Genomic DNA, 19,154 nt, shown 5'->3' with positions numbered 1-19,154 from the left:
GTGAACCTCAGGTTCACACCATCCCTATATACAATAATTACTTCTGGTGACATGGTTTCTAGGTGTTCAGCTTTATGATAGATATTTGATAATTTTGTCCTTGAAGTTACGATCTGTGTAAATGCATACCACGAGTCTTGCACCACCCATGCTATTTCGGAAATGCTGAGCGCCAAGCAGGGAAGCCACAGATATCAGTTTTACTGATAAGGCCCTCGGCCTGACCCGGCCGGAGAGTGAACTCGCACGACCTACCGGTCAAGAAGCGAGACGCTCCACCATTACGCTCTTTGTCGGTTTGTTAAATGTGGAATCCAACGCTTATAAATGGAATGTAGATCTACCATTGAATTATATTGAAGATACATCGTGAAGATGTGCAAAATTTCCAAATCAAGCAACTGTGTCGTGGACCGCATTGCCTTGGAGACGTGTTTTTCTGAATCTTGGCTATATGAGTTCGAGAACGCTGCTATAGGTCGACCAAATAGAATGAATCTAACAATGTGATTAGAATATTCGTGGCAAAATACATCGTATCATTGGGGAAGCGAGTGGCGCAGTTGGTTATACACTGCAGCCTCAACACCAATGGTATATAGTAGGGATGGTGTGAACGTGAGGTTCACGTTCGCGTTCTGTGTGTGAACCTCCGAAAATTAGAGGTTCGCGTTCACAACAGAACCTTGGTAGGTTCTGCACTGTGAACCTTTTTCATATATTACAATTTTCACTTCATTATAACATCTCTCTTTGGTTCAAATTTATTGCATTTCAGTTGTGGGCCACTCTATGCATGGCGCTGGCAGCATTATAAATCAACACTGAACGAGCATGCACCTTGACAATCTCAAAAGTTTTACTTACTTTGTTACAAAAGTTTGCTCGGAATATCCAGCTTTCCATTTGTAAATATTTAGTGACTCTCTGCTGTGAGTTTGACCCGCAATCACCCAACATCCAGTGTTGGGATGACTCGAGTCATGACTTGACTCGAGTCAGACTCGAGTCACCTTTTTCGTATGACTTGACTTGACTCGAGTCACTTTGCTAAAATGACTTGACTTGACTTGACTCGGCATATCAGAAATGTGGATTGACTCGTGACTCGGAGCAAAATTCACGAGTCAATTTCAAGTCATCAAGTAATCGGTGTCGATAAAAATCTGTATCTGTAATATGTTTGGATTTTCGCGAAACGCTTGTGTAACCCATGACAGTGACCACATTCAATGATCGTGCGTTTTACTGAGCCTCAATTATTCTCTCACAAATAAATTGACCGCAAACGAAGGTATCGAAACTTATGGCTTACGTTGTCGTAAACTAGTAGCAAAGTAATTGAATGACAAAATGTATATTTATGTTCTCACCTTAACCAAACCTCTTGTATTATTGAAATTGAATTCGAATATATTTCATATAGTACCCAACCATTGGCGCAGGCTCGAATTGTGTCATGGGTAATGTATTGCGTCTTATCAATTCGTTCTCAATCAATTCTCTATTCTCTATTTTGGCTGGTAACTATCAACTGAGGCTATGTAATTACCTACGTAGTTTATCAGTTCTACATATATGTGAGCGATACAGCGCCTTCTTGCGTGTTATACAACTCTATAATCGTTTAGCGGTTCAGAATCAATGACCACTCAATATGTATTTCAGACAGCTAGGAAAATGCAATGACGTAATCATGCCTCATACTTCGAAAAGGCAATTTGACTTGAATTGTGACTTGACTCGTGACTTGACTTGACTTGACTCGACTTGACTCGAGTCACCTCCCCAAATCGAGTGACTTGACTTGACTCGAGTCACATTTGAAAATCGATTGACTTGACTTGACTCGAGTCATAATGTGCCATGACTCGGAATGACTCGTGACTCGAAGGTAGTGACTTGATCCCAACACTGCCAACATCACGAGCGTACGTAGTACGTAGTACGTAGTCAGTGAATGATTCTTGTTAAATGTTCAACCATTCAATGGGATTGATATCGTTTTCTGATGCAAAAAATCTAGCAGGCGTTACGGGGTCAATCTTTACTGCATCATTATAACCTAATCCGTGCGATTGAGGTGTTGGCTACTGCAATATAACTCGTTAATGGGGTCGAAATTGTTGGCAAAGCGACGAAAGATATTGATTTTAAAGGCAGTATTATGTCCTTTGATTGCTCATTTGATACATTTAGCGACGTTTAAGACGCCAATATGTATTTCGGCATCGTGACATTATGTGGCCCGAGTCGTCGTTAGGTATCGCGTACATTTATATAGGCTATCACTTCATTGAAAGATAGGGTTTGAATTAGCAGTATGACGTAACGTGACGTCATGAGGTTCACGTTCGTGTTCACATAGAACCTTTCAAATAGGTTCGCGTTCACACGAACCTGAACCTTTCAGAGGTTCACACCATCCCTAGTATATAGCTTGTTCGAGTCTCGGCTCTTCCGTGTTTGTAAGTGTCAGAGGTTTATCTGGGCTCCTCATCGCCTTGAAAAGTTCAGACGAAGAGGGAGCTGAACTCAGGAGAGATGGCAGGAAACTATTAGAAAAAGACCGCAAAGACATTGATGCTAATGCAATTTCCGTTCCGGGCGCAAATGACCCAAGTTGTTATAAGCGCCAGTTATATGAATAAAACAAAACAAGAACATCATATTATCGGTCGCATCGGGCATGCTCGTTTTAAAACAGGAAATCACTGAATCCCTTTGGCATTAATGTCCAATGTTCTCCCTTGACCGGAATTTCAGCTTGAAAACTAGTAGGCCTACTTATCTCCACTTGGTTTCGTTCGTAAAAAAATTCATCTTATACGACATTAAAGAAATTTTGAAGGCTGTTTTGGACTATACAAATCACTGCGTTAAATCTGAGACACATTCTTCCACATATATATCTATCGAAGTAACGATGTTAATATCATATTTAGTAATATCAAAGTATATCATTGGCTTATTTGGTATCTAATTTTTCGTATACTTTAGTCTAATATTCTGCTGTAGTTTAGCTTTAGTCGCATCAACCATGTCACTGACTATAATACTACCATACCACACTTGCTGCTTGAACTGAAGTAATAGAAAGTATATAGTTTAACAAACTTAGAGAAATTCTCATTTAAAAGTTAGCAAAACGTACATCGTTTTGTGCAGCAAGGACATTACTTATTCCTAACGTAGCAGTGCATGCTGTACTGAAACATAGCCGATTAGTTAGACCAAAGCTATTTATCTCATGATGCTGGATTACGCAGCAATCTTTTATCTCCAAAACCCCAATTTCAGCGACCTCATATGATTCATCATGACATAAATATACGCAGTATAGACGATTGATATCTGTTCGCGATGGAAAGAGGATTAGAACCACCTCTCTAATACACTATTCAAGCTCCACAATAAGAAAAAATTCGCACTTACGCAATTACCAGAAATACGCTGATAATATCTGTGTTATTCCAAGAATCAGACTGTCGAACGCAATACGAGATAGCCAAAGTATTATCGCCTCCATCGCCCCGAAGGCAAAGTTCGAGAAATTAGGTTCTAATGAAGTTATGTTGCGCGTTCAAAATAATCAACAGAATGACAAGTATCCGCGTGTGAAAGGGCGAGACGCAATGTTTTAAATTCGCGGTCAATACGTAATTTTTCGCAATTGTCGAGATCGGGTTCAGAAACATAACTCTGTCGGAAATTACGATAAAATGCGTGTGTTTGCTGGCATGTTTCATTAAATTGATCTTTCCGGGACATAGATGCCACCTTTATTACTATAGTGAGTACAGTCAATTGTTGGGGTATCGTCTTCTTTCCATATTGAGCAACGCTGATGCATATCCTCTGACCTCGCGAATATTTTCTGTTATCATTGATTCTGCTATACTCACTATTTTCACTTTCCTCGACAGACTATTACATGAGCAATGTACTACGTAAAAGTCTGTGCACATGCAATTCCGGGTACTGATAATTTCTAGATTTGTTGTGACCATAGCAGGGTTACCATATTTTGGAAATCTGAAAAGAGGATACTGTTTCAAAATTTTCAGATTTGCAATACTAGTCAAAAATCCTGAAAAAACGGTAAATTTTTTCAACTTCGTGGTCGGTTGACTAAAAAAGGTCAACTTTCAGGCTCAAATCCCGAAATACAGTTTTTCTTTCACATTATCCTTTGGTTGACTAAAAAAAGGTCAACTTTCCGGCTCAGCTCCCGACATAGCCGCCTGAGCGTTCCTACAGTGATGATTTACTGTATCTCAGCCGAATTTTACCCTATATTTAACCAAAATTCTCAAAAAAGAGCACAAAATCTCAAAAAAGAGGACATTTGGGTGTCCTCAGAGGACACTTTAAAAAAACTCAAAAAAAGAGGACAAATCTTCTTAAAAGAGGACGTATGATAACCCTAGACCAGTGGTTCTTAACCTTGCCTCCAGCGCACCCCAAGGGACGCTGGTGATTTTGAAAGGGGGCGGAAACGCTCAGGGGGCGATATGGGGGGCGCTGGGCTCAGGGGGCGATATGGGTGGCGCTGGAGAAAAATGGCTTCGCAGTAGATGATGTGATAGTAGGACATACCCCAAATGAGTATTAAGAGCAAATTAACACCGAAAACTTGGTTATATATAGCCTACAAAAGACATATAGGTTTAATTGTCCATAGGCGCCTAAATGACTGGCACCGAATGTTCCTGTCTTGGCAATCTGAACCTCAGAAGACGAATTCTATCTGGCAGGGAAAAATTATATGCCAGTGAAGAAATACCAATTTGAAATCGTGTGCGTCTTTTAGTTTAGTACGATTGGGCGATAGGGATATATAGAACTAGATATCTATTTTGCGCGATTCTATATTTTTTGATATAGCAGACAGGAGGTCACGAAATAACATCATGCAACGAAGTCATTCCAACGGGTCCGCCCGCCCGAATATGTTATGGTCCCTACAATTTCCAAGACACCTCACAATGTTCCCACTCCGTTTTTACGAGTCTGCGCACATTCACCAACTCACTGCGCAGACCCTTGGACAACAGTGCGTAACGACTAAAAAAAGGTCATAACTTCAGATTTGTTGTGCGCAACGTAGATTTTCTGTGCGCAGAGACCGTGTCAGCACTGCGCACGTGCGCAGCTTAGAGGGAACATTGCACCTCACTCAGCTCTACCGGTAAATCTGGTAACGTGAGCAGAGAGGACAAGAAATTGATAGCAATATATATTAGGGATGGCGTGAACGTGAGGTTCACGTTCGCGTTCTGTGTGTGAACCTCGGAAATTTAGAGGTTCGTGTTCACAACAGAACCTTGGTAGGTTCTGCCAGGGATATCTAGATAGTCTAGATATCCCTGGTTCTGCACTGTGAACCTTTTGATAAATTGTAATTTTCACTCCATTATAAGATCTTTGGCTCAAATTTATTGCATTTCAACTGCGGGACACTCCATGCATGGTGCTGGCAGCATAAAAAATCAACGCTTAACGAGCATGCACCATGCACCTTGACAATCTTAAAAGTTTTAGTTGCTTTGTTGCAAAAATTTTCTCGGAATAACCAGTTTCCGTTTGTGAATATTTAGTGACTATCTGCTGTGAGCTTGACCCGCAATCACACAACATCACGAGCGATATACGTAGTCAGCGAATGATGCTTGTTCAACCAATCAATGACATTGATATCGTCTTCTGATGTAAAAAATCGAACGGGCGTACGGGGTCAATCTTGACTTCATATCTTTACTGTATCATTAAAACCAAATGCGTGCGATTAAGGTGCTTGCTACTGCTGCATAACTTGTTGTTTGTGGTATCGGTAGCGAGTATTGAAACCCGTTGTACACTCTGCTCAATATCAATGTAGCAATACTCAGACTCCGAACACATTGTCCGGTCTGGCTAAGACCGTTAAGGCGTAAGATTATATTCCTTGGTAAGTCCTCGTCGAAATTGTTGGCAAAGCGACGGAATGTACTGATTTTTCGCAATTATTATATCCTTTGATTACCGCTGTTGATACATTAAGCGACGTTTAAAACGCCGATATGTACTTCAGCATTGTGGCATTATGTGGACCGAGTCTTCGCTAGGTATCGTGTACATTAATACAGGCTATCACTTCATTGGAAGATAGGGTTGGAATTAACAATATGACGTCGCGTGACGTCACGAGGTTCACGTTCGTGTTCACACAGAACCTTTCAAAAAGGTTCGCGTTCAAACCTTTCAGAGGTTCACACCATCCCTAATATATATGCAGTTCCCGATCTTATTGACCGATTTTATCATGAATTATCGAAAATTTTCGCGCTTCGCACTGGCTCGATAAACAGTGCAGCTGATTTCGAGGCAAAAGCGAACAACGTGATGGGGGCGGTCGGTTTATCACCCCATGGGAGCCCAAGACCCAAGTTTTTTCGGGGGCCTGACTAAGTGTCGTTTCGTTCATGCCAACGGGTATACTCCCGAAGATGTATAATTATTATTGACGGGTCCTACTTTTTGAATCACAAATCACTCAGCTCTACCGGTAAATCTGTTTACGTGAGCAGAGAGAGGATAAAAATTGATATCAATATATATGCAATTCCCGATCATATTGACCAATTCAATCAATAATCATTGAAATTTTTCGCGCTTAGCGCGTCTAGGCGAGAACAGCTGGCTCAGTAAATGGACACCCAATGTAGATGACCAGTATCAGCATATAGCGGATAGCCGAAGGTGGGTCTGGGGAAGTTTGGTTTATCATCCTATGGGGGGCCCAAGACCAACGTTTTTTTTGTTGGGGGGGGGGTCTTACGAAGGGTACGTGCCCTTTATTTTCCAATACAACAGCTCACTCAGCGCTCCTGGTAAAAAATCTGATTACGTGGGCTGAGAAGATAAAAAGTTTATAGCGACATATATATTAGGGTTGCCATACGTCCGGAATTTCCCGGACATGTCCGGAATTTCACTGAAAAATCTGCGTCCGGGAGGAATTTCTAAAATATGCCTAAATGTCCGGAATTTTGAAGACTTGAAGCAGGCTCAAAAGTTTTTCGTAAATCAACATAAACAATATTATTTTCAAGCAGATTTGTGCTATTCCAAATTGTTTTTCGCGCCGCGCGCGAGTTAATGCAACGTATAATGATATTAGTATGGGCACCAGGCACCACCCTCGCCAAAAATGCAATCAAAATAAATATAAATAACCATCATTTACTGAATAAGTCCGATTGTAATCACAATTGTAAGCTAACGGTATATTCCTAGAGTTGGTTAATGCCGATTGGATGCTTCAGTCATAGACAGGGGTTCCAAATCTTGGCGTCGTTCACCTTTATCTGGGGATCGCGATGATGTTGGACGTAATCAGCTTCCTAGGCTGTGAGTAAGTTTGGGCAAGCTGAAATTTTTTAGTAATCAGCTTATGAAGTTTTGAGCTTTGCCACGGAACATTTTTAAGTGAGAAATGAGGTCGCGACCATGAAAGGTTGGAAATCACCGGATGTGCAACCTGCTGGTGCATTTTATAGTAGCCTAATCTATGGAAAATTCAATATTATTGAATTTATTCATACATAAAATTTAACAGCCAAATGCATATAGTAAGTGCCCCACTAGTGACATCTACTATACCCTATGGTAGGCCAAAGATCAGTGCTTTTTTGGGCGGAAGGGGACAGAAAAAATGTTGTTTCGGACCTGATTAAAACACATAAACAGATAGCCGCACCGACCTAACAATATAGCAGGGCTGTCAAACACAATCCTGACAGGCCAGACACGGCTCGCCAGATGATTTATTTAGGGAATCTATTGCAGACCCAGCAAGTAGCAATCACCAGAGCTCACATTACAGATGGCGCAATTCATGACCTATATCCCACTCCATTCCTGTATACAGTCGATGGGCAATGCTTTGCTAGTGTGACGTCATATTGACATACAATGTGTTATACCTCATTTTAAAATCCGCTAGTGGGCGCTAAAGAGTATCCGGAATTTGCTCCACAAAAATATGGTAACCCTAATATATATGTAATTACCACCTATTCATTCATGCATTATAGAAAATTTTGGCGTCTAGGGCGACCATCGCAATCACGCTATACGGGGTTCTTGGGGTGAAGCCCTCAGAAGTTTGGTTTACCACGCTATGGGTGCGCAAGGCAATCGTTTTTAGGGGGGTTGAAGATGTGCTGTTACGGCCCTCCCTCTTAATTGTCTTTATTACATTCCTTACAGTATGAGGTTGGGGGGCGCTGGAGCACGATAATCTTTAATGGGGGCCCTGGAGGAAAAAAGGTTAAGAACCACTGCCCTAGACTTTAGTGGATGAATGAATGTTTCAAATCAGACTGATGTCATGTTCATCAATTTCAGACATCATAATGGTAGGTTAAACAGCAGCAACCATCTCCGAAATTCAGGCATTACACCTCATATATTTGGGCTACCATATTTTGGAATCGGGTAAGGATGACACTTTTACCAAAAACAGTTGGTTGTCCGAAATTGAAAACAGCTGATTTTCTGATATTTACTGGAAATCTTGTTGTGTTGACTAAAAACAAGGTCATTACTTCCATTCGACTGCCAAATAACCCGATCGAACGTCCGTATTGCCTATCTCATGTCATTTATGTCGATATCGGTTCACTCTGACCATTATCTAATCTGTAAAAGCTGTAAAGGAGGACGAATTGCCAGAAAGGATGACATTTAGGCGTCCTTGGAGGACATGTTAAATTTCCGAGGACAAATCCTCCTAAAGGTGGACGTATGACAACCCTATCATACAGTCCAGTGGTCGGGAACCTATGGCTCGCGAGCCATTTATGGCTCTTTTGGTTATAAGAAATGGCTCTTCAACAAACTTTTCACTCTGTAATAAACTTTTCAATATTGCAGCAACTTGTTAGTACATTTTCATTCCGTACAGAATAATTATTCTCGTGACAGCCTAAACATATATTGGAGAGGTCAATTAGTGGGGTATTCAGAGTTAGGGTCTCGTAGTCCCCCTTTAAGTTGATATCGCGCCGGCGAATAGCATCATTCGTGAATTCGATCCACCCGACATCGTTCGCCTCGAAATTTTGGATTGCATGATACCTTGATTGATCTTTGAGAATAGCAGACATGGCGACGGTTGCATGACAATGCAGTTTACAAATACACATTTTCTTCCTGATCTACGCCGAGAAATGAACTGCCTTGGTAGTGACATTCATATTCATGATTAGAAATTCAAATTCAAAACAACGCCCTAGCTATCCATGTTCTTGATTGGTAAGTTGCTTTCTAGTATCGCCGTTAAAATGTATAGGTGTGTAGCGAGCCGCAACGTTTTGTTACCCATATACTGCGATGGAGAAGTTGATCAACATTTAGATATTCGGATTCAATGCGAGAATAAAATTCGATTATTAACAGTGATTATAAATTTTAAGCTATTTACGATGAGTTGCGCTATCACGGGTCACAGGTGAGGTTTGGCCCGTCTGTGCCTCGCCTGTGCATTGCCTCTCATTTTGCGCTTTATTTTCGAACAATAAATTTGAAAATTGTTTGATTTTGGGAATAAAAATGTTCAAAATCTAGTCATTCCTGAAAGTCGCGAAAAAATACCGATAATCATTGAAGGTTTCAATGTATGTAGTGCTGTGGTGACCATGTTTGGCTCCACCTACGCATGTGGGCAGAGAAAATATGGCACCCCTATATGAATATCATGAGTTAGTGCTACCAATACGCCACGAAGTTTCAATTGTGCTGCAACAGTTGATTGCATTCATGGCTCTTTGGGAGTTACATTTGAAAATATTGGGTTGAAATGGCTCGTCGGTCGAGAATGGTACCCGACCCCTATAGCCTATGAACTATGAACTGACTACAACCAGCGTGGCACTTGCTTCAACACTTGCTTCCATATCTTTAAATTTTGAATTGATATACTCCATCATTTTGCTCTGTGTTGTGCAATTAGGCATACGATTTGGTGATAGGTGTATAAACTCATTTTGACCACGGGCCTCATCAACCGTGGCTCTCTTTTTCTCGTAGACATGCATCATCAACTCGAAAATAATATCAAAACATCTCAGAGATAAACGCGTCTATATACCATACCATACTATTTGCCTTGTGACCATGATATCTTATTATAATCGAATTTGAATCTTATATTGATGGGGTCGAAGGGATACACGGAAGCATTTATCCGTGGTAATAGGCAAGCCCGATGCAACAACACCATTCTGGTCAGTCAAAAAGGATTTCTTGCGTTATTTCGGTAAATGTAGGAGGAATTTAGGGAGCAGTCTGGACACGACTCTCATGTACTGTTGCAATTAAACCGCATAGGGCTGGGGGTGAGTAATTCGGCAACATCAGTCTGGTGCAGGGGTTTTCAACTGTGGGCCACAGGTGCATTTTGAGGTGGGTCACGGAGCTTAGCAAAGCTGTAGATTTAGCGAAATTTTAGCTATATTTTTATTGTTATTCGATCAAAACATGTATTCATACTATCGAATTATACGTATAGGCTATACACCAAGCTTTTCAGCCGACTCTGATGAGACGTAGTGGCACGTATTGAATCACAATGTACAAGTCGAAAATGGGAGGGGGAAGTGTCTTTGGTCCCCCGGTTACGCCTATATGATGACAACCTATGGCTTATAGCAACGAAAGTAATTTCAATTTTGTAATAACTGGAACTCAATGCTGAAGTAACCAAGTATTCCAGCAGGGTCATATGTCGTATTGCGTTCAAAAGGGTGTTAATTGAGCTTGAACTGAAGTGTGATGTAGATTTACGGTACTTCGGCAGGACATATTATAGCCATAATTGCAATTTATTATTTTCCATTATAAATTTCCTGTGTAACAGTAGGGCACCAACGCCACGAATCGTTACGGATTGGGGATTTAGCGCAGCTCATTATTCTTTTGAGTCGGTCTAAAACATGTGGTTCCTAACCTTTTTTGGTGTCGGAGCCGTATTTCAAATTTCAGGGTACGTTTGGGGCCGCACGAATACACTCATTAGGCATAACAAAAATTATAAAGCATGAAAGCAAGTACCAACGAAAAGCAAAACTAACAAGAAAAAAAATACACAAATCAATTTAATGTCCAACTTGGCATTGAATTTGAGCTTCAAGAAGTGTGTCAAAGCGAGGCGAAATTGCAGATAATGTAGCATATAGCCTATGCAGTATCATCCACCGGTCAATCGATAACGATATAGATATTTGATTCTGATCATTTTGCTAAAAAGTGCTTCACATATTTAGGTTGATCACAATCGAGCAGTGGTTCTCGACCTTTTTGACCTCGCGGATCGGTAAAATTAAAAAAAGTGTCGCGGACCGGTAAACCTTCAAAAATCAAAATGAACCATAAATTTGATTACGACAATTGTATGCAACTCAAATGTAATATTGTTAACTACATTTAATGCTACATTTCTGTAGTAGCCTACATATTTATGCGTGATTCTGTTGAAGTGAACGCAAGGCCAACCTCGTATGATGGTTCGGTATTCTTTGAAATGAATGAGATGCTGTTTGCCAGGTTGGTCAGGTTAAGCGGCTATAGTATCGCTCAATTGCAATGTCGGAAATTAACCACGTCTGTTCAAAAGCCTTTCACAGACTCCAACATATAACTTGACCGAAACGAGTCGTAGGACTCGTATAGTTTACATTTAAACAGTTGTGGCATACGGCCAAACTTCCAAACGTTCCAAACTTCTCCCTCAATTTATCACATGAAGTTTTATTTGTCTAATTAATGGACAATCGTCCAGCTTCCCGCCTTTTGGAATTCAGATATAAAATTCGAATTTACATATTGCGGACCAACAGGAAACTTGCCACGGACCGGCGGTTGAGAATCACTGCAATATATAGTCGTTTTTTTGGGCATTGGTTATGAAGTTGGGATACTTTGCCTCTGGAACTTGACTCCAAAATTCAAGTAAGTCTTTACTTCTAAATAATTGCTTGAGCTCGATATCTGACTGCATGTCCAGCAACTCAAGTTGAAAATTGCTAGAGGAAGTTGCCACATTATATGCAATAGGATTAGAAAACATATTCATCATGGGCAAGAAAGCATTCATTCCGTCAATGGACGCGGCGATTGAGCTCACTAATAAAGTTGCAGATAAGCATGTTATATGCATCAAATGATCCATTGGTTTGATGGTCAGATACCGTTGGAAAATGTGTTGTGACACCACCTGGTGTGGTGAGCTGACTTAAATTTGAGTGCCGATACGAACGCAGTTTAGTGTGAGTATTTTGGCGAGAGTTGAGTAACGAAATCGGTGCTGAATAGAGAATCGCTACTCGACAGAAAAAGAATTGGTCTCCGCCCTTAATTTTAAACTTCAGACTCTAAGCCAAGCACGGTTAATTTTTGAATATGGATTCAATTTTTTTGTTAATAATTGATTTTTTATTATTTTTGTTGTGGGGTTTTCAAACGTCAATGGAAGCCGCAAGAAGACCAGCTGTGAGCCGCTTGCGGCTCTCGGAGCAGCGGTTGAAAATCACTGGTCTAAAATGTCCGGCCTTGAAATCGTTGGGCATAGTGTATGAGTTGCATGAATTGATTTTATCAATAATTATAATCAATAATCGTCAGATAATTATTTTCATCTGAACATGATACACAAAATGTACAACGCGATAAGACACAATGCGATGTAATTAACAGATAGGAGGATGCCGAGCGACCACTTGCGGTCTCTTAAACTGGCATCCACGTCGGCCTAGTTCCCGGTGTCACAGTTCCTTTTTCGATGTTATTCTCTATTCCGTGACTCTTTCTTGCTCTTTCCATTCTTTGTGAGTGCGCTGTCTCATCGAGTCTTTTTCTGGGCCTTTTTTGTCGATGTAAGAACTGCGACGCGGGGAAGAGGAGCCCAGAATAGCCTCCGACGCAGAATCGAAACTGGGCTTCTTGGGTGGTAGGTTCTTATCGTCACCACTATACGCTATCTCCCCCGCTCCTCATCGCTCCTCTCATTGGATTGGGTGTTCAGATATACGCGCAGCGTGCGTAATAAAAATTCTTTCTCCCTTTCTCTGTAGTATCCCGTTCGCCGAAATCACGTTAAGAATTGTTTGAAGCTGGCCCAGAATCGTTTCGCTCATACATCCCTATCATATGGAACAAAAACTCCAATCAACCAAGCTGAGTTCGTCGATGCAAGGATTAGATCATTGTGTTTCGTGACGTGCGTGGAACCGCGCTCGGCCATAACACACTACATGAGTTGCACGGGCAACCAGAGCCTTAACTGCCATACCCCAAACCCCCAATGGGGTTATCTCTAAGGGGGCCCATAATTATTTCCTTATTCGTTATTGGAAGGGAATTTTTTATCTCGAAAATTTTCTTCGCGCTTGATGTGATTTAATGTCTTTACATTTTATTATGAACAAATGCGCATTTTTTAGAGAATTGAGCACATTGGCGCCGGCGATTACCGCTCATTGGACAGGACTATGATTCTAGGAGAAGAGGTGGGCCACAGAACATTTTCAAACCAGAAAATGGGTGACAGCCAAAAAAGGTTGAGGAGCACCCTGGCTGGTGGGCGTGGGATAGCCAATGACAGCGAAACGATTTCAGGTCAGCCCTAAACATTTGTTAACATCATTTTTGTTAATTGAGAATGGGTGCTCACTGCTCATGCTCATATTGCGCATGCACCCGCCTGTAGCACCCATGATTGTGAGAAGATTTCGATACACGAACAAACGATTTCCTTCGGTATTTTGAGATACATTGTTTCGGGACGACGCAAAATCGAATTGATGTCCTTGGTATAACCGACTGTACCCAGTGGTGGCTTTTGGGGTGGGCGAGGTGGGCGGTCGCCCGGGCCCCCCCTGGTATATGGGGCCCCCCTATTTGGATTTTGCGCTTTTTTCAAGGAGAATGACGAATAAACATGGAAATCCGTGTACCAAGCAAGAATATGATTCCGTACAGATGTGTCAATCATCATCAAATCACTGCATTTGTTAGAAAAGTCCCGTATCCCGATAATCATCACGTCTCTGCATGCGGTAGAATTACTTAGTTTTGATGTAGTCTATCCTTGAACACATGCAAAACAGACATGGCCGAATCCAGGACCTGGGCAAACCTTTTGCGGTGGTGAAAGATAGACAATAATAACCGATGCGGAAGGGGGGTCTGGGGGGCGGAACCCTCAAGAAGTTACGGATAGATACTTATAGGGGTTCCCCCCCGGTAAGTCTCGCCCAGGGCCCTCCCGTTCGTAGGGCCACCACTGACTGTACCGCTTTGGTTCCCCATTAGGTTGTGCATAAATCGCATGAGGGAACCGTGTTGTGAATTCGATTTGAATGCTTAGCCTACATCCGATTTTCCATATATCTCAAAATACCGAAAGAAATCGTTTGCTCGTGTATCGAAATCTTCTCACGATCATCTATAATGGCTGCTTTTTCTAAATGGTCAATTGGTCATATTTCAGAGCAAAGTTGTGTCTTGCTGCGGTCACGTAGGAGATTTGAAGCTTTATCTTCTGTGATATGGATGATTGGTGAATTTTACTTATGCTTATATCTGCTCAAGTTGCCATTTATGGGCTATCCACTTTCAAACGACAAGATTTTGAAGTGTCTTGTGGGCCAACAAAAATACAACTTGGCGGGTGGCATTTAACTCACGGGCGGCCTTCGAGTTTAGCACCGTTGCTTTATGTAGCCGGCGAATGTTTTGGTTCGCCTTGGTATAACTAACTATATACAGAGATTATTTAGCGCACTCTTGGACATTTGTATCAATACAGAATATTGCAGATGTTGAAACTTGCAATCAAGGTTGCCAGATCACACGGAGCCTTCACGGTCAACACTCCAATTTCTGCAGCTAAATGGACTTGAATTCGGCCAAATTCGAACTTTCTAGTGACATAATTAAGGTGATGTAGGTTTGTATCGTATTGCTGGTTAATCAGTACATTAGGTATTTCTAGAAGTAGTAAACTATTGTCTCATGAAATAATGAATGAAATAATATGTAATGTACTCCTGTAGCCTACATTATACTTACAAAAATTCACGTCAACGTTCGATTCGACGCCGCTCAGTTGTGTTTAGTGCAGCCGTTCGGTGCATTATTTATGTGTATAATATTCCCAGAAATTTGACAATAAATCATGGTTATTTGTCTTCACCGTACCTATGTTTCGTGGCCTGGCTAATCATCCTCATTAATCACTAGCTGCACAACAATATTTTCGAGAATCCATGAAAATATAGCATAGTGGTGAAAATCCGAGGCTCGCGTTTCGAGGACGTCCGAAGGAATTATTTCGTTGACGTCCACAACACAATCCATACATCGAATTCTCTCATCGTGGTCCGTAATTACCATAATATAACTTATAAAAAGCCGAATTGGTTACGAATATCTACATTCAATCCAAAGTTGAATATCTCATCCACTATCGAAATGGTATCTTCCAAAGGAGCAAAGAAATCTGTGAAGCCGGTGTCCAGCAAGAGGGACGGAAAGAAGAAGAGAAACAGGACAAGGCGCGAGACTTTCGGCATCTACATTTACAAAGTGCTGAAGCAGGTCCACCCTGACACTGGCATCTCCAAGAAGAGCATGAATATCATGAATTCATTCGTGAACGATCTCTTCGAAAGGATCGCTGCCGAGTCGTCCAAGTTGGCTGTGTACAACAAGAGGCGAACCATCAGCAGCCGGGAGGTTCAGACCGCTGTCCGCCTGCTTCTTCCAGGCGAACTCGCTAAACACGCGGTTTCTGAAGGTACCAAAGCTGTTACCAAGTACACCAGTTCCAAGTAAACTTGGATTCCACAACAAACGGCTCTTTTCAGAGCCACCCGATAATGAGTTTGAGGGTGGGTTTCAAATAGTCAACTTAATCCCGTCGTCGGGCTTAAGCTACACCCCTCAGGCTGAAGTCGGTTTCAAAAGTGTGACTTGAGGGGATTTCCCCTCCAGCGTGCGCTTAGTTAAGACAGACATCCAAGCCAGCTAGGGGGTAGGCTGAAGTCACCAGTGCTGGTAACTGTTGTGCTGGTTGTTGAAGGATACTGGCCGTTTTTCTGATGTATAGCTTGGCAAATCAGATTAGATCATTGTATATTGCTTTCAGGCAGTTTGGAACAATGTTTTTATCACAAACGTGACAAGTTGATGTCATACCGTTATATAGTGGGATTTACAGGGGAATGCTGCAGGGGTGTTCGTATACTGAACGGATTTCAGGTCAAATGGATAGCCAGAGCCCTGAGGCACACAGGACACATCAGCACTTCTTCCATACCCGCACCATATAGTATCAAGCAATGTTCCCCATGACCAACTATAACCCGCGATCGCTGGCCCCAATCGATTCAGTTACGAATATGATATGACTCTGGTTACGAGAGAGGGGATGTGATATTTCAGGCAAGGCGTAAAGATGTGCCCTACCGTTGGACTATTTCTATTGTGAATATTAATATATATTAATATCGTTGGGTTATATTTTTCATCTGAACAAGTCACAAACAATGTACTATGCAATAAGACACAATGCTATGAACAGATAGGAGGATGTCGAACGACACGCATCAGTAGCGATCCTCTACTCTAACATCCACCTCGGCCTAGAGTACCCGATGTCACAGTTCTTTTCGATGTTGATCTTTTTGAAGCCGCGACCTCTTTGTTGCCGTAAGAACGGATAAACCTCCGACAGGAATCGAACCGGGTCCGTCAGATTGGTGGACGCTTATCGTTACCACTACGCTATCACCCCTGCCTATGTGGGTAAACAATAGTCAGCGATGCGAAGCCGTTAAGGTAATGATGCTGATGAGTGGTCATGGGGAACATCGATTAATATGGCACATGTATCGAAGAAGCACCGAGATTAGGTTGTGACGTCTTGTCTGCATCTTGCTGTCACCTTGTCATTGCAGTTTTCTGACTCTTCAGAATTTCTTGGTTACCTCTTAAGCATGTCGGTGTTTTGACAGTTTGCCTTTGCTGGGGTCATAGCCAAAAAGTGAACGCATGACGAGTCATTAGAAAAATGAAAATATGTATCGTACGTATTTGGTACAGTATGGCCTAATCAACGTTGCACGCAATTTTGCCAGATTGCATGGTTTTTTATCTTGATTTCCATTTTCGTCCCACCCATATGAGCGTTGTCGTAAATATGTTCAACCGCTGTTACTTTCAGCAATAGTGCTGACTATATGGAACTTTCATCAATATGTATATTTTTGACTTTATTAAATATTGCTGATGACGTAGGTATTGTTTTTACCAGCATTGTGCTCATACTCAATTTGGTCTAGTTGACTCTTTGGCTATCACCACTCAAAATTTATTATCCTGAACAAGCAATGGCTGGCACTGCACGCGCTCCGAATTTCAGCACAGCTGAAAGAAATGGATTTATCGACTTGATTGGAAAATACCCCGTTTTGATTACCAGCAAAACTAGTGGACAGAGCGATAAGGATTTTAGAAAGAATAAAGAAGCGGCCTGGCGCAAACTTGTCAGTGAATTCAATTCATCAGGAATTGCACAAGTGGAGAGAAATGAGGACAAGTTGAAAAAACTCTGGAAAAATTTGAAGAGCGATTGTAAAAAGCATGAGGCGCAACGAGTACGGGAGCAAAGAAAAACTGGTGGTGGAATACCTACTATAATTATGAAAACCCGCTTTACTTGCCAAAGCATGATAAAATAACTTTTCGCAGACCAGGAACGGACTTGAAAAGTGCTGGTCTACGGACCAGAGGTTGCCGACCCCTGCAATCAACTGCGGAATTTTGGACATATTGCAGCAATATAAATATCAACATTTTTTTAAAACTCATGGTATTTATCATTTTCATCTTTCCAAACAGCTCGCTCTAAGCCTAAGGCCACCTATGAAGAAATGAGGTTGGATGTACTAAACGCTAAATTGGAGGAGAGCAAGGCTAAAAAAATACTCCTGGAAAAGGATTTGGAAATGAGAGTTACGGAGACGAGAATGAGACAAATTGAGCATGATCTCAAAGTGAATCATTATAAAAAAAAGTCCGAGATGCTGGACAAAAAGTATCAGTGAATTTTTGCTCACTGAATCCAGTGTCTGAACCAATTTTCTGTATACTTCGTTCAATTTCGTTGACACGCCATTCTTTTCTTGCTGAGGTTTTCCACACTGCTCATGCTATCCTGTATTGCAATTTATAAAATTGCTTCCACCGTTTTTCTACACCGCTTAGGCGCTTATGCTATCCTGCTATACTGTTTTATGCTATCCTGCTATACTGTGTTAAACTTACTATCAGCCGCTATGCGAATTTTCATTTTTACATGACACACGCAATAAAGCTCATGTTTGTTTCTTTGTAATTGAAATGGAATGTGTAGAAAAAGAATATTCATGGATTAGTTTGAAAAGTATCTCAAAATTATGCTTTGTCGCTCGGATTGTCCAGAAGGAGTCGATGCGACATGAGGGTGGTCTGAAGCATCTGGTTCGAATACGTCATCAACTTCCGTTTCATCAGTCATCTGTCGTGTCCGAATTGCCAGATTATGAAGGCAGGTTATGGCCACGACGATATTCGTGGAATTGCTGAGCTTGGTCCTCATCGGTATAGCTAAGGCGAAAAATCTTTTTTTCAGCATGCCAAAGCACTGCTCTATGCGAGAGCGGGTTACAATATGAGCGTGATTATACTCTTTTTCGGCCGATGTTCTTGGTGATAATAGTGGTGTAAGTAAGTAGCTCCTCAGTGGATATCCATTATCCCCAAGCAAATATCCATCGATTTGATTATCTTCGAATCGATCACGGATCACCGAATTGTCAAAGATTCTTGAATCGTGACAAGATCCATACCAACGTGTGACAATGTATGTTACGACTCGCTGTGCATCACATATCATTTGAACGTTCAATGAAAAATAACCTTTTCTGTTCCGGAACACCTCTGCATTATCACCGCCAGGGGATATTATGGGTAGATGAGTACAATCGATTGCTCCAACAACGTTTGGGAAGCCTGCAATGTCATAAAATTCATGCTTTACTTTGGCGAGGTCAGTAGGAAAATTCAAA

At 41.5% G+C, this 19,154-nt stretch overlaps 1 protein-coding gene and 1 long non-coding RNA gene across 2 annotated transcripts; both read left to right on the top strand.

Moving 5' to 3' along the window:
• The first annotated feature begins 500 nt into the window (after positions 1–500).
• LOC145448038 (uncharacterized) lies at positions 501–2,669 on the top strand. The gene is made up of 2 exons (XR_013917782.1): positions 501–612; positions 2,450–2,669. It is a non-coding gene; the product is annotated as an uncharacterized LOC145448038 (long non-coding RNA).
• Positions 2,670–15,451: 12,782 nt separating this feature from the next.
• On the top strand, positions 15,452–15,903 carry LOC145448967 (histone H2B, gonadal-like). The gene has a single exon (XM_080327425.1). It carries the CDS (start codon positions 15,517–15,519, stop codon positions 15,877–15,879), a length of 363 nt encoding a protein of 120 aa, XP_080183551.1. The 5' UTR covers positions 15,452–15,516; the 3' UTR covers positions 15,880–15,903.
• The last annotated feature ends 3,251 nt before the right edge of the window (positions 15,904–19,154 follow it).

Source organism: Botryllus schlosseri, chromosome 10 (genome assembly GCF_051294905.1).
Source record: "Botryllus schlosseri isolate E-star chromosome 10, Bs_hap1, whole genome shotgun sequence".
Taxonomy (NCBI): Eukaryota; Metazoa; Chordata; class Ascidiacea; order Stolidobranchia; family Styelidae; genus Botryllus; species Botryllus schlosseri.
Note: the sequence above shows the minus strand (reverse complement) of the source record. Positions and strands in the feature narration are given on the sequence as shown.

Excerpts from the sequence above, each read along its gene's own strand:
- LOC145448967 (XM_080327425.1), top strand. The coding sequence starts at position 15,517 with ATGGTATCTTCCAAAGGAGCAAAGAAATCTGTGAAGCCGGTGTCCAGC.